We start from the raw sequence: 15817 nt of genomic DNA on the forward strand, positions 1-15817 counted from the left end.
TGTAGTTTGGAAGTTAAGTAGATGTAGGAGAGACTGAATTTATTAGTCAAAGTACACTTGAATATGCTTTCACTGTTTGTGCATTATAGTTCACAGGTACCCCACCCAATTTGTTTTATTATAAGTCCATTCTTTATTGTAGTTTGTTCATTCCTTCAGAACTTGCTTTTGTGTCTGTCTCCTGCCTTTATCCTTGGTACTGATATTTCCTATATGTCATTGAATGCGACTTTTTAGGTGTGTTCCTCAAACGTACCTTTTTGTGAGGCAGTGTGCTGTTTTCGTTCTGCTGAGGAGCGTTGGGCACCGAGTGTGACAAGCCGAGTTTTTGTGTTAAGATAAATAAAACCTTTTTTATTCGCAAAGGCAACTCTGGACGTCATCTGTGCCTGATCCCAGCAACATAGATGTATTTACATTAAACATGTGAAACAACGCAGGCAGAATTATTGTGATCAAAGTAATCTATTATTTATTGGCTGACAAATAGAAGATTTTATTCAGAACATACAGTAACGGTAGTCCTTTATAAGGCACATTAAGATGCAAAAATAGATTCCATGAATCCTTTAAAGTGTCCAGTATTTTGTATTTTGTTGCATAAAACATAAACTATGATTAAATATTGGCCAATTAGCATTTAATAGCATAAAAAATTACTATTAAATCTATTAAACACAGAAAAAAAGATTAATTTGTAAATTCCATTTTTTTTTTTTTTTTTTATGAAATGAAACCCAAGTTTACATATTTAAGTTTTAATCAGAATCTTCTGTACTGTCCTCCCTTCTGCTGATCCTACTGTTTTCCCCAGAATCGGCTTCCTGGTCCTGCAGAGATAAAAAATATATTTATTTAAAATACATAATTTACTTCAGGACAAACTTTCAAGTAGCGCAGCGGTTTTGTGGAGCGAATCTGGACGTCTGTGAAAACTGAGGAAAACCATTGCCTTTCAAGTCAACTCCAGACGTTTTTATATAGAGTTTGCTGCCTTCTAGAGTCTAATCTGTCTGTCAGCAGGACTCATTTAAACTTCCACACTTATATTGCAATTTTGATGCCTCAAAGAATATTACAAAAATTCAAACGTTTTTCATTTTAAAGTGAACAAACTTATCCCCAACACAACTTAAGAAAACAGTTCCTTGTTATAGTTATAATAATAACAGTTATAAGAGATTTTCAGCTCCACTCAGTTAAATTGTGACCATTTCTCAATTGGTTCAAAAAGTAAAAACCACCGTTATTGATTTCTGACTACGGAAGCAAGATTACGCCCTTTTTAAATATGTGTGTGTCTGGTTTGTTGTATTAAGTGCCTGTAATATAGATCCTTAGGCGTCACTATGGTGTTTTACATTCAATACATGATTGTTTTGTTTACCATTTCCTGATATTTCTTTTAATAAGCTCAAAACTCCTATACATCTTTCATTTCAAATGCCTTGCTTTTCCAGACCCACATTTTACCATCATTTTGTTTGAATTTAAATACAAAAGTTTACAGTGCATTTATGGGAAATATTATTCCAGTCCTGGTCCGCAGGCTTTACGGATGGATGACAGTCTGAATCGATTTCTTTAAAAGGCAAGTACCTCGTCATCTGACTGTTCCTGTGGTGGCGGTAATTCCTGATTCCCCTCCTCCTCTTCATCGTCGTCATCACTCCCTTGTGATCTCTGAGAAAGAATCTCTTCACCCTGCATGGTGCATCATATGATTCTTTTGGAGTTCGCTAATCAAAAGCCACTGTCAGATAAAAGTTAAACCATGTGCGACCTTCAGGTTCCTATTCTTCAGGTTTCCCATCCAGAAGGCCTCCTGGCAGTTGTTGAGCGTCAGCATGGCCTTCACTCTGTACACAAACAGCTCCAGGCTCTTCTTCACAGCTGGCACATGGTTAGTTAGGCTGGTGTCCTGGTGAATCTGAAAAACAAAAAGCATTCGGATACCGTGAGGATAAGAAATTTACATGCACTCAACATGGACACGAATGTCGATGACTCTGGGCTCGTCATTTATTTTAACTACTGTTTTCCCATCTCTCTCACAGCATCAAATTTATACGTGTATCCCCACTAATATTTCACAAATTATCCTGAACAAGTTTGTAAAAGAAAAAGAAAACAAACAAACAAACAAAAATAAACAGCATTTAGTAAAGCAATCGTTTGAAAAGAAGACAATTCTAAAACAAAGTAACTTATTAAAAATGAGTCAGTTTCTGATATTTATCTCCAGGATGAGTGTGTGTACATTTTCTAAACGACCCTGAAAGGCCCACTGTTGTTGTTATATGGTTATCAGGGGAGCTCTTCTTGAAGTATTCATGAGGTTTTCTGCTGCCAGTTTTGCAACATGTTGCATCATAGAATGAAAATGAATTCACAGAATGAGTAAGAAGAGATAAAGCTGTTGCTACCTTGGAGTGTCCACACATGTGGTGGAGCTGTCGAGTGCTAAGCTGGAAGGTCTTCAGCAAACTCTGGACATCCTCCTTTAAAACACAATTTATACACAGTGTTTATATGCAATAGCTTTGTAAAGCAATAGCAGAAAAAAATGCACCTATAAATCTACTTGAGATGTTCAAGAATTACCTGAAAATCTTTTGACACATTTCTTTATACTTATGAATATATGTTTTTTTTAAAAACACGTTTCAAACAAAATGCAATGTCCAAACATACTAAACACAACTGATATTTGCAGTGAGGTCTGTTTTCGGTCACCTTGTGCCTCTTGAAGCTGTAGTCTAGCAGCGGCATTCCCAACTTCAGAAAAGACTCCAGAAAAAGTCGTCCATACTGGCAAAAGCAACCATGTTTTTGATTAACAAAGTAATAGCCGCAGAGGAAACTAAATACAATAACCTCCAGACAGCAAAGAAAGCTAACTCACCTTTAAGGACACATTAAGTACTGGCCTGGAATCAAACACCTACAAGATGATTAAAAGGACAAAAACTTTTATATCTACTAATGTGTGAGAACAATTAGAAAGAATTAGATTTCACTCGGAAGAGTCAACTGATATTTGAACATGAAAAGTAAATATGGAAACATGACAATTTGAGTCCATAGTTAAAGTCTGTTCCCGTCACTGTCATCACAAATTATATTAATGACATTTTTGTTGATGTTTTATTATTATTGACTACTCTGGAATAATATAACTTCAAACATGTAACTGCAATAATCTTTAAAAATAAGAGCTGGCAATTTTTCAAACTCGCTAAGGTACATGTAAGCAGGGTATGTGCTTATTAGAATGTATAACATAGACTCTCTATGTATTGTAGAAAGCTCTTATTAGAATCAAAGCAGTATACACGGTTCTTAAATCCATTTAAATAAAACCCCCCAAAATGCCTATAAAGAATTCATGTGAACACTTGAGTGAAGATGTACAGGTTTCCTGCTTTATGGAGGCATGAACAGATAAGTTTACCTTCACCAGGTTGACTAGGATGTGAAAGTCTCTGACTGCCAGGTTCCATGTCAGCAGCTTCTCACTTTGAGCCTAAAAGATTCACACAGATGCTCTTCATCTTACTCTTCAAAACACAGGAAAGACTGACAGATGTCCCAAACAGGAGCGCAGTCAGCGCTGCACCAGGAGTCTGACCTCAGAGCTGTCGCTCATTTTACCAGCAGGAATCTTCCTGGCAGCTTTCTCCAGCTCGCCCATCAAAACTTTGTAGAAGACCAAGAACGTTTGTCTGCAGAATACCAAAAAAAAAGAAAAAAGTGTAATTTTAGGTTTTTACAAATATTGGTAAATAATCTGATTACAGTTTTGTGGGCCTGTCGCCAGGTGCTCTCAAGTGCTGCTGTGACTACAGAAGCAGAGAAGATAACAAATGAGAAATGAGAATTAGCTCACCTGTTCAGAGTGGGCCAGGAAGCAGAGCTTTCATCTTTGGATGTGTTGATCAGCTCGGTGATTCCTTCTCCGGCTATTTCCTCCACTGCCTTCAAAACGTCGTCGACATGCTCAAGGTAGATGCTGAAGAGAGAGAGAAAATACACAATCTGTTGAAGAATGGTCACAAAATGCATAAAAAAATAGGAGTGTGTTCAGAAAGAGTGTCATCTTTTTGCAACTATATTGTCTGAGCTATTAGTTTTGGTTCTGTGTGGGATTCACAAAGCGGGTCGCACCAAATCCATGCAGACAAAAACAATTCCTTTGATTAGATATTTTTTCAATACATTTGTAATTTACCTTTTTTCAGTTACAAACACTGAAGATGCAGTGACAACATCACAGAAACTAGTTTATTCTGTGCTCAACATGTGTGTCTTTAAGATGATTTCCACGAAAATTAAAACAGCAAATGTAACTATATGCAGCTATCCTTTCTGGTGAGCATCCATGTTGAGCATTTTTGTGTGTGATGCATACCTACCTAAGGAGTGTGTGAAGTGCCTCATTGAATTTTCCGCCTCGCTCTTTCTCTCCGCTAGCTGTCACCCAACTTTGGTTCAGGAAACGGCGCGCCAGGGAAGCTGCAATGCCAAAACGGGACCAGATTCATTATATCTTGCTGGATGGTGGAGTGGAAGATTTATGTCCGGATGTCAGCCTCACCAGTCTGCTCCCTATAAGCACCAGGGTTTCCTCCCTTCTCTGAAACAGTTGACAGAAGCTGGGAGAGACAGAGAGCTGTGCTCAGGCTCGGCATCGTGCTGCGGAAGTTCAGCAGGTACTCAAAACTGTGCCTAGAAGAGCAGGAAAATAAAACGAGGATCTTAAATCCTAAATAAAAACCAGTCAAAGTGCAGAATCTGGTCTATCGTCTGGGATAGAAAATCGGAACCCACTTGACGAGCTGTTCCAGGGTCAGTTCAGGACCTCCTTCTTTAAGCCGTCCAGCTAAAAGTCCCAAAGCTTTCTTCAACAAGCTCCGCTGTCCCGGCTGGCTGAATCCAGACCTGAAGGATCCCAATTATACAACAGCTCAACAAACCAACAAAAGGCTGACACGGTGTGCTGCACTTCCAAGTTCCTGGATTTAGGACCCAACATTCACTCACCAACTGAAGGTAGTGTTTATGACCTGCAGGAGCAGCTGGTAACCCGATGACATTACCTGGTGCTCCTCCACATCTGTTGAAGGTCCGTCCACGATGCCGTTGTTCTCAGACAGCAGAGTCTGCAAATGCACAAAATGCTTTCAATAGGGTTGTAAATTAATTTAAAGAGTTGACAGGAGACATGACAATTCAGGGATTCTGTACCTGAAAGTGATTATGACAGTTTTCCAGATGTGAACAGAGGGCGGGCAACAGCTGGACACAGTATGAGGCAATGTCTTTTGCACTCCTCTGTTGCAGATGTGAGAATCCCACAGTTTTATCTGCCCTCATCTGCAAAAATAAAATGTTTCTGTTAATGAAGCTTTATAGATTTCCACCTTGATCAATGTCTCTTCTAAAACAGTAGAGAACTGGAGACTGAATCCCTCTTAGCCCTCCTCAGCACTTTACACAGTGATAAAAGTTTTATTTACTTATTTTTTTTTACTTTCTGCAATTATTTTTGGCCAGAAAACGTTCTACCTTTAAATAGTTTGTGAACATGTAGCTGTCCTCTTTATTATCGTGTTGTACTATCAGCGTGTACCTTGAGGAACGGAGCTCTCTTCGCTGGAGCGGCAGTGAGACTGAACTCCAGTTTGTGCTGCATATCCTCCAGCAGGAAGACCAGCTCGGTGGGGCCCAACACGACCTCCTCTTGAACCTCGGTAATTTAAATAATGTACATGTGTTTAGGGTAAATGCAATTAAGCCAAAGCAGGATCACATCAAGCCTCCACACTAGCCTTACCTTAGTGTGGAGCTCTGAGTCCAGCAGCGAGCGTGACAACAAACCACACTGCAGAACACTGAGCACCTCCATGTCCAGCTCTCTGAAAAACGGCCTGTAAGCTGTCAAACTGACACCGAGCCGGTTCTCTTTTTCCTTCTCCTTTTCCGGTTGCTCCTGCAGAACATTCCATTTTTTACATCTGCATGTTTCTATTTGCTTTAAACAGAATTGTATTCATTTAAAGCTGTAACCTGCTGAGTTTCATCTGCTTCAGTCGCCTCCTCAGGCTGAGAGACGCCTTCTGGGGCATTCTTACCAGGAGCCTTTCTCTTTTTCCCCGTTCGATCTGAGTAGCACATGGCAGTTAAACAAACACAAGCTAAAATAGTACATTAGGCATAACTACACCTGCTGAAACAATTATATATATATATATGGGATTTAACTACCTTTCTTTGCCTTGTTCACAGGAACACTGAAACTTATCCCATCTGTAGTTTCTCCATCAAAGTTTGAAACAGGTGGCATGTAACCAGGAGTTCCTGAAAGCAGGAGGAAAAAAAATCTAAGACTAATTGGGTCTTAGAGGGGAGGGGGTTTATAAATCAGTTATTGGAAAAACAAACAAACAAACAAAAAAATATACACCTGCGAGAACCCTCTCCAACAGCATCTGCAGAAAAGTGATGTTCTGCAGGCGAGTCATCACCTTCATCTTCATCTCCGTTTCTTTCTGTTTGCAGAATGCATTCACGACCTGTGAAAACAAACTTCAGTCACATTGGTGTCTTTAAGACACTCATCCTTTTTGCTTTTAAGCTGCAGTGACCTCTCTGAACCAGTTGATCGTGTGAAAGAGCAAAGTACAGAGGAACTCCCTCTCAGCTTTGGAGAGGCTGTCCACTTTGTCCACTACATCCATGTTTGTCAGGATCAGAGGACATCCTGTGATGAAGAAAAGGTAAACATGCAGAAAAAAAAACAACTTTAAAATTCAGGAAGATTTAAAGAAAAAAAGAATAACTTGCTTCTCAGTGTTCTCACCCACGAGGGCATCGATCTCTTCTAGATCTCCCTGATGCCGTTTCTCTTCACAAAGCCTCAATAGGCGGAAAAAGGGAGATAAACAGAGAGGGGACACCAGCCTGTAAAAACACAGAGCATAAGCAGTCATGGTCACACATACATATAAATATCCCGTTTCACAAAATCACCAACTTTTGTTGCTTCTGTTTCCCAATTTGAGATTGCTGCTCTCCTTTATTTTGGGTTTCTTTGGCCAGCAGAGGCAACAGGTTGATGGCGATACCTCCCTGGCTCTCATCCTCCTCAAGGTTGTACATGGCACAGGCCGGAAAGATAAAAGATCTGGAACGAAGAACAGAACATGAGCTGAATGGGTGAAAGAAAGAAACAATGAAAGAATTACTCCACTTTTAGAGAAAGACGGAATAAGATGTGAAAATTAGAAGGTTTGGAAAGGAAAATTTTTTTCCATACAGTATTTTCTTTTCCCATGGCTATCCAAACCCAGAAAACACACGTTTTAAACTTTAAGGTGAAGTTACAGCTCTGCAAAAATTACTTTAATCAAAATATCCGTATTTATCCATTAAAACTGTGCAAATTATGTAAATAATTTACAATCAAAATTCTTTTTTTGTTTTTATTTTGAGCACTAACCCTGCTATATCTGGTCCAAGGTCCACTACAAAGTCATCCTGGAAGTCATCCAGGACACTCATTCCAATCATTTCCTGTCAAAACATTGTAAACAATGGACATGAAATGCTTGTCTGTGAGCTTAATCTTAATCAGCATTTTTTCAATCTTTAAAAATCTTTGAAAGTCTAATAAAGCATGCCGTTTTAGTTCTTCTAGGGGAAATCCCTGAGACATACCTCCACCTGTGGGTCCAGTGCAGAACTCCAGATCAGGTTGGCCAGTTCATCGTAGTACAGAGCCGCTGCTTCAGGAGAGCTTTCACTGCTCGACTTCACCAGCTCCAGCAGAGCCGTCACCTGCAAGAGAGACAAAAGAAATGTAAAAACGAGAAACATTGCATAATATGTATAATAAACTCAGACCATATTATAAAGCCGTTAGTTCAGACACACTTACAGTTTAGTCAATGCTCAGAGGAATGCTGCCGTCTTACCTGTCTTAATGTTTCCTGGGAAAGAGAGCTGCTCTGTGATTCCTTTCCTTTAGGCCTGAAATGGAGGAGTGGATAGAGAGCAACGTAGAACATGTGAGATAAAAATGACAAAAACAGGAATTGAACCAAACTCAAAGTTTATGTGAAGTATCACCTCAAGGCTCCCATGCTGCCGACAATCATCACAGCGCCAATGATGCCTATACGCTTGTACTTTGGCACGGTGCTGGAGAGCTGCTTACGGATCACTATGTGCATGTCGTCCTGCAGGAAGAGACGAATGGACTGGTGGGAAAGGGTGGATACAGATACGCTCCAATATGCAAGAGTGCATGAATACGCACCTGGATTTGAGATCCTTGCTCCTGCTGCCCAAATGCCAGTCTGCTCAGAAGGTGGAAGAGTCTTCTGATCTGCTGTGGTGTGAGATTGTCCAGGTAGTCCAAGATCCCCTGAGTCAAACACACTGACCGGTCAAAATCAATCCGACACATGAGCAACTTTAATGAGCAGCAAAATCGTGGAGTAGAGAAGTGTTTATTTCCATGACACCTGTCATGGTTTTTATGCAGCACATTTTTCACAAAAGCCACAAAAAAAAATCTCGCTTTTCAACTAAAAGGAAATAAAAATCAACAGCATCCTTTCAATAAAGAATCACTTGTAATAACATAAAATGTAGGTTAAATTTGCAAGATGTTAAAGCCGCTACATTGGACAATGTTAAAAGTTAAATTAAAGAAAAAAAAAAAAAAAAAGAAAGAAATGTAGTGAGCTACTCTGTCTAATTTCAGTCTGGGTTGGGTTTCATCATTTGTGGCGTATTTTCCAAACACTTAATATTTTGTTCCTTTTTTATATCTATAGTGAAAGAACAATTTGATGTTGTCTTCACATGGGGCACATCCATGTACCTTCACAAAAACAGCATAGAGGGCCATTTCTGAGGGTCTTTCCATTACAAGACTGCAGAGCAGCTCCAGGGCCACGTCCACCTCCCCACTGACACCGCTGCACACATGGGTCACAAGAGAGCCAACAACCTCCTGTAAAACAACACGAGGCAGATTTAAATCACTCTGAGCTACTTCCAGATTCCTCAGTAATTTGTAACCCATTTGATATTGATCCTGTCTTTATGTCTCCCTTTTGAACAACCATTTTCAGAACTTTTTATAACTTACCTTTGTCACAAATATTATAATAAATTACAATGAAGCTAAATAGGTTAAACTTTATACTATTAACTTTATACTATCCATCCATCCATTTTCTTACACCCTTCTTCCCTAATGGGGTCGGGAGGGTTGCTGGTGCCTATCTCCAGCTGCGTCCCGGGCGAGAGGCGGGGTTCACACTGGACAGGTCGCCAGTCTGTCACAGGGCAACACAAAGACACACAAGACAAACAACCATGCGCACACACACTCACACCTAGGGAGAATTTAGAGAACCCAATTAACCTGATAGTCATGGTTTTGGACTGTGGGAGGAAGCCGGAGAACCCGGAGAGAACCCACCATGCACAGGGAGAACATGCAAACTCCATGCAGAAAGACCCCGGACCGGGAATCGAACCCAGGACCTTCTTGCTGCAAGGCAACAGCTCTACCAACTGCGCCACTGTGCAGCTTAACTTTATACTATTTATTTAAAATAGTATAATTGGTTGTGTTCTTATTAGAACACGAGGATCCCTTCAAACCATAAAAACTGAAAATGACCTCCTTCTACCAGACAATATATCTCAGAATCATTAAGCCACATTTTCTTACATTACTCTATAGGTAGCATATAAAACACTACTTAAAATTGTCTGCAACAAAAACTAGTACAAAACAACCAACACCCCTCTGAGGCTTTGAGATCTAAAATACAGACATGCACTGATTAACACCCCCACCTGCTGGCAGTAAGAGTCAAATGCAGTGAAGGAGTGGCGGTACATTTGCCCACCAAAAGGCACCACGCAGGGATCAGGGGAGCGCACCAAACTCTGAGCAAGAGCCAGGATGGAGGGGAAGTACCCTCGCATGACCTGTAAATACAACGGTTATGGAGTAAAAATGCTGCAGGGCGTTACTGCTGCTCTGCAGAGGCTTGTGTGTTTCCAGACTGAGCCACCTGAGAGTAGTCCCTGAAGGTTTTCTGCAGCAGAGCCTCCTGCATGAGTCCAGTCCTCACTTTGAGCTTCAGAACTCTCTCGGCACCCCGGCGGCTCTGGTTGGCGTTGGTGCAGTGCAGGATGAAGAGCACCAGCAGATCTAAAACCTGTTATGATGACATGAAGATTACCGATATACAAATCCAAACTCAACATGCAACATTAGCATCACAGCAACAGGTGCAGATTTTAACAACATCTCGTGTTGACAGATATCAGTGACCTGTGCTGTCAGGAAGAAAATGTATATAATTGACAAAATTAGGCCAACCAAGGAACTTAAAACATGCAACAAGATGTTTACAAACGGTAAAAACATGCACGGGTTTCCCAGATGAGAACAGACTCCACTGCACTCACCTTGTGGTCCTCAACATCATCCACAGACTCGATCGCCTGGAGATGAAACAAAAAAGTAAAGTCAACAGCACTAAAGGTTAAGAAAGGCAGCTGTTACTAACCTATGCAAATAAAATAGATTATTATTTACTAACCTTGAGCCAAGCCTCAGAAATAGTTTTCTGGAACCGGACTGCTGACTTGATGCAGTCCAGTACCAACGTAACACTGTCCTGACTGTTGCCAGAAGCAGCTGTAGAAGCAGATCTAAAGCAAAACACATAAGCAGGAACTTCCTGAGCCCGTCTAAACAAACATTTTGACATCAAACTGTAGCAGAGCTGAACCCAGTTGTTTCTCACCCTGCTGATGATTTGCTTTTCATGCGGATCTGTGAGGCCTGCAGCGCCGGAGGAAGAACGCACTGCTCCAGTTCCAGCTTTTGACGCAGATTACTCACCACCTGAAGACAGACAAGCACGTGTTTTCAAAACAATTACCACCAAAGCAAAACTGAAATGACAAGGATGTGACTTAATGTCTGACTTCGTATGCGTTCGAAGCTGAGACAGAATGCAGGATGAACTTCACCACGACGGGTAGGTCTTCCAGCTGGACAGCGGCGAGGGTGGCCATAACCGCCTCTCGGACCTGAGAAGAGAACAGTAACAGGGCGCAGTGATGTGTGGAGAAGATTAAGGCTGTACAGTATAGGTCGAATTTATTGATACTGATGAGGACTGATGGCACAGAATGACCTCAATTTGTTTTTCAAAATGTCCTCTTATTTCAAAGACTGCATAATGATTGAAACTTTAACAAGGTTCCCAAGCTCGAGGAAAGGTGGGACAGAACATCACAGATCATCCATCATACTCATCAATGCACATGGCGAAATTTTCCACTTGCTTATCCCTTGTTTTAAAGCAGGCCCACCTGCAGACACTAAAATATCAACTTCTGTTGATTATAAAAGCAAGCAACTCCTGTTCAAGTCCCAGTAGAGTTTAGCAAACTCTAGAAACAACCAGAATTTATCGTTCCCAAATGTTCTGGTTAACTCAACCCATACGCTACAGACTTTAAAAAATTTAATTGCATTAATTGTAACAGGCGTGTTAGCAAAGATTCACCAGCCAATCAGCCAGAGGTCAGGATCGGGATTTTTCACTTAATCAGCTCTGGTCAGTAATGTGCAGTTCAAATAATCAATACTAAGAAATCCAATCATTTTTTTGGTCTATAATTGCATTAACCCACAAAGTACATTTTGAGGCACTTTTTTGAGCTAAAAAACTAATAGAGACTAGGAACATTCACTTATGGTGAATGTATAAGGATAATTTTATAGTCGCTTCATTTACTGTTGGATTCAAACCTGCTGACTTTTATTTAAAAAAAACAAACAAACTGCAGCACATCTTTTCCTGTCACAGTCCTTAGAAAATAAAACCACGGACTTAACAGGCAATAACTCAAAGAAAGATAAAGATCAACACCAGCTAGAAAAAGCCCAATCAGTGCATCCTCTACAAGAATTGATTTCAAATTCCTGCAGTGAATTTCAAATAATGTCATCTTTACTGAGAGCGCCAACGACATTATCAGGCTCTGTACCTCCGTCAGTAATGATGACGAGAGGTTTAGGCTGGAGAGGGCATCCAGGATGGGAACCGTTAACTGAGTGTTCTCCTGAAGCAAAGCACTGCAAAGAAAAGAGATGAAAACCTCCAAACTGCAGGCTGACAGCAATGGTAGCAAAACTCTAGTGTCATACAGTCCATACTTGAGCTCCCTGGCTATGTCATTGTGCTGAGAGTCTTCCAGTATCTCTGGTAAGCTGGTGATGATGTCACGCTGCACCTCAACTGGTGCTACTGAGACCAACTCCATCAGCTTCACAGCAAGTTCCTACAACACAGGAGAAATAAACACATCACCGTCTCCATAAAATACACAATTACAAACAGAGCAAGTCAGCTTAAAACGTCAATAAGTCAATTAAATGGTAAATATATCACCTTTGTGTCCACGACCCTGTCCAGCCATTTCAGCTGGTTAATAATCATACGAGGAATATTGAGTCCTCCATCCACAGCGCTGGGATTTACAAAACAAATCCAAAGAGGTAATGAAAGAGCAGCGAGAAACAGATGAAGTGTTTTGAAATGAACGTGTGAAATACTGACCCATCGAACATAAATTCAGGGAGTTTCTCAAGCAAGGTGCTTATTATCAAAGTCTGCAAGAAAATGTGTAAGCCATTAGAAATTTAGGAAAACAAATCTTAGAGACAGGAGTTTTTTTCTAACAGTGTGACATTCTCATGAAACAATTTTTTTTTTTCTGTTGCGTAGTTAAAGGCAAAACACAAATAAATAAAACCTGCAGCATTTCGATCCCCAATAACATTCTGATGAGGCTTTCCTGGAATGAGCTGACAGATCTGCAGCAAAGACAAATACTTGGTGGCATGTAACACAATTCAAACATAAGCATGTAGAGCACAGAAAGCTGCTCAGTCTACTGCTCACTTCCCAGAAAGTTTGCATATACATTACCTCACGTCTGCTTCAGATGGTTGTGGGATACATGGAAGAAGGCAGTTCCTGAACCTGTCCGGGTTCTCAATGTAAGCCTCCAAATCCGTTATAAACTCCTTCAGGATCTAAATCAATGAAGAGGTGAGTGAATGTGAGCAGCAGTAGCAAATGAGGAAAAGTTATGTGCTGGTATTGTACTCACGTCAGGGTATCTGGGGCTTTTCTGCAGCTGCTGCTGTATTCGCTTCTGGAAAACCACCTGATCAACAGCTAAAAAAACAGAACCTTTAAGCAAACATTGTACTTCATAAAGTTAATTGAAATGTTTTTACACTAGTGTGTGTTTACCGATCTCATGCGATGCGCCATTATGTTTCAAGCTGACACCGGCTTTTTTTACAAAAGTGGCAAAAGCAGTTTCACTTGCTTCCTCTGGGGCAGCCTCTTTAGGCTGCCGACTACTGTTGCGACTCTTCTTTGCCTCTGTAGACAGAAAAGAAAAGAAAAAAACGAACACAATACTTACATAAAATAACACTTTTAACCAGACGTTAAAATATGAAGACTACAGAAGATGCACACTGTATGTAAAATATGTCAGTAACAACACAACTTCTACTACCCTTCCAAACTAAAAATGTGTTTCTCGTTATTATCACTTTGTTCACCCAGAGTTTTCTCTAAAAGGACAGAGAACTTGATTTATTTATTGATTTATAATTTAAATATTGATAAACATATTCTTATCTAACAATGTGTTGTGCTGTACTTATTTACCATTTCCCCCGATGTGAATGGTAGGAACTATGGGATCTGGTCCATACTAGTTTGTTATAGTTTCAAATAGATTTTAATTATGGCTATGACGATAGAGATTTAAGAGTAGGTGAGTGAATATTTTCATGCTGGAATTTTCAGTTTTAAATCAGCAGTATAGTTTCTTGTCTTTCCAATATTGTAGAGTAGCTAAGAGAAGCAGGAAAACAGACATATGGCAGAGTGACGAACAAAACAAAATATATATACAAAAGGCTTTTGTTGGATTTTTATAAGCATTGTTAGAGTAACTGTCACACTTATAGGTTTTTTTTATTAAAAATATTTACTGAAGTGGAACCATTACTGAATAAATGGACCTAGAGGTTAGATCGTTTCCAAATATTTCCAGTGAGAGTTAATGCCGTTGCAAGAACACACCTGATAATTCAGACATAAGATTGAGAAAGCTAGCATCTGATAACCGTGGATTTACATGAAACTTACTTGTGGCGGCAGTTGTTCCCGCTACTTTTTCCACAGAGGAGTGTCGCTTTTTGCGCATCATCTGTTATATTATTAGAAAAGAAAAGAAGGAAAAATGTTAAAAGCAGTTTAAGCATCTTCGGTAAATCAAAAACATGACAGCTAACACCGCAACTTACGTCCAATACTTTGGACTTCGTCCCAAATCACCATACAAACTTAACGTTATAAGAAGTTTATTGTTTTAGCAGACCCTATAATTTAAACTAAAAATAATGACGAGACATACTTTTCCACAGAACAACGTCAAGAGAGAAGCTGCACAATGATGTTGCAAAACAAACTCTCGCGCCAATGTACTGAGCGCGTCACGACGTAAACCCTGGCTCCTCCTCCTCCTCCTCCTGCTCCTCCTCGTGCAGGTTTGGAACAAAAGATCAAAGAAAACGTGCTTCACGCTCCACGAAGAAGCTGCTTAGAAAATGAAACTATGCACTTTGTTGTTATAGTTGGCCCCTTTTGCGTGAAAACATTTACAACAGCTGTTTCGCCGTTTGTAACCTTCCACCATTAGGGCGCGTATTTTATGAAAAACGGTCTAATATCAGGCGGGGTTATGACGCTTAATTCTCCTAATTTAAGAGGAACGCACTTGCACCGGTGTACGCCAGAGTCGTAAACATGCGACCCTCTTAACATCGAGGTGTACACGGAGCCGGACTCTTTACTTTTACTTCGGCTCTCCTGTTATTTCTTCGTCAAAGTGTTTTTAAACCATTCCTACAGTGTGACTCTCCCAATCAAAAAGTAAGGGAAAATGAAAAGTAAATATCAGAATAAATACATTGTAAATTAGAAAATCATAAACAGGAAATATCCCACAATTTTATTTCACAATTATTTTGTCTTAAATAACAATAATGCACGGAAGTATCATTTTGAAGGGGCGCTCAGAAAGCACTAAACACAAGAGTGATAATCTTTTAAGTAAAATTAGATGATGAAAGACGGGTTTTTATTATTATTATTATTGGCTCAGCTTTTAAACCTTTCTTAATCTGGAGAAAGGAATGTCTTTTTAAAGAATGATTTGTTTCATTCCTTATTTTGGTAGAAGGGATGAAGTCACATGAGGGTTTACTGAACCACCCGACTGACCATCATGTGAGATGCTGCAGTCATGCTGCATGAATGCTGTGGATGAAGGGAGATGCAGCGACGGGATTTGGAAGCCAAAAGCCCAGGCAGTTCAGAGATAGCTTTTTCACACTGCTTTTCCACTGCACACACAACACATTTTTTTCAGGGGACATACATCTATTCTTTTGAAGCTGTGAGTTTTCATTGAACTGCCAGGTGTTAATTGTAATACAGCTTGTTTCTCTGAAAGGGTCCTTCTATCTTTCTCTGAAATCTTCAAGAGACTATGTCAACAAACGTGTAGCCTACCATGGATATCATTCACTAATATTACATCCTGCTGAAATAATGCTGCATATAGGAAAGTCTTGCTTTGCGCAGCAACAACAAAAAAATTATGACTTAAACACAAC

At 40.0% G+C, this 15817-nt stretch overlaps 1 protein-coding gene across 3 annotated transcripts; it reads right to left on the bottom strand.

The window, feature by feature from the left end:
* Window positions 1–449: 449 nt before the first annotated feature.
* fancd2 (FA complementation group D2) lies at window positions 450–14659 on the bottom strand. 3 transcript variants are annotated; one of them, XM_044122931.1, is made up of 44 exons: window positions 14554–14659; window positions 14286–14346; window positions 13371–13505; window positions 13225–13292; window positions 13041–13147; window positions 12865–12925; window positions 12669–12721; window positions 12501–12579; window positions 12266–12390; window positions 12097–12184; window positions 11026–11130; window positions 10842–10942; window positions 10635–10746; window positions 10501–10536; window positions 10101–10247; window positions 9880–10014; window positions 8891–9022; window positions 8321–8428; window positions 8131–8261; window positions 7977–8031; window positions 7720–7839; window positions 7502–7575; window positions 7037–7186; window positions 6863–6963; window positions 6648–6763; window positions 6467–6575; window positions 6268–6360; window positions 6070–6164; window positions 5837–5992; window positions 5633–5749; window positions 5248–5376; window positions 5044–5162; window positions 4831–4941; window positions 4598–4728; window positions 4416–4515; window positions 3890–4012; window positions 3632–3725; window positions 3455–3526; window positions 2906–2944; window positions 2737–2811; window positions 2427–2501; window positions 1784–1930; window positions 1600–1704; window positions 450–830 (listed from the first exon to the last, which is right to left on the bottom strand). In XM_044122931.1, the coding sequence occupies exons 2-44, from the start codon at window positions 14344–14346 to the stop codon at window positions 759–761; spliced, it is 4362 nt and encodes a 1453-aa protein (XP_043978866.1). In that variant the 5' UTR covers window positions 14554–14659; the 3' UTR covers window positions 450–758. The 3 variants fall into 3 exon arrangements, with proteins under 3 accessions (XP_043978866.1, XP_043978865.1, XP_043978867.1); XM_044122930.1 differs by having other exon boundaries at window positions 14444–14656; XM_044122932.1 differs by having other exon boundaries at window positions 8131–8240; window positions 14444–14655.
* Window positions 14660–15817: the final 1158 nt, after the last annotated feature.

The sequence above is a fragment of the Gambusia affinis genome, linkage group LG07 (genome assembly GCF_019740435.1).
Source record: "Gambusia affinis linkage group LG07, SWU_Gaff_1.0, whole genome shotgun sequence".
Classification (NCBI taxonomy): domain Eukaryota; kingdom Metazoa; phylum Chordata; class Actinopteri; order Cyprinodontiformes; family Poeciliidae; genus Gambusia; species Gambusia affinis.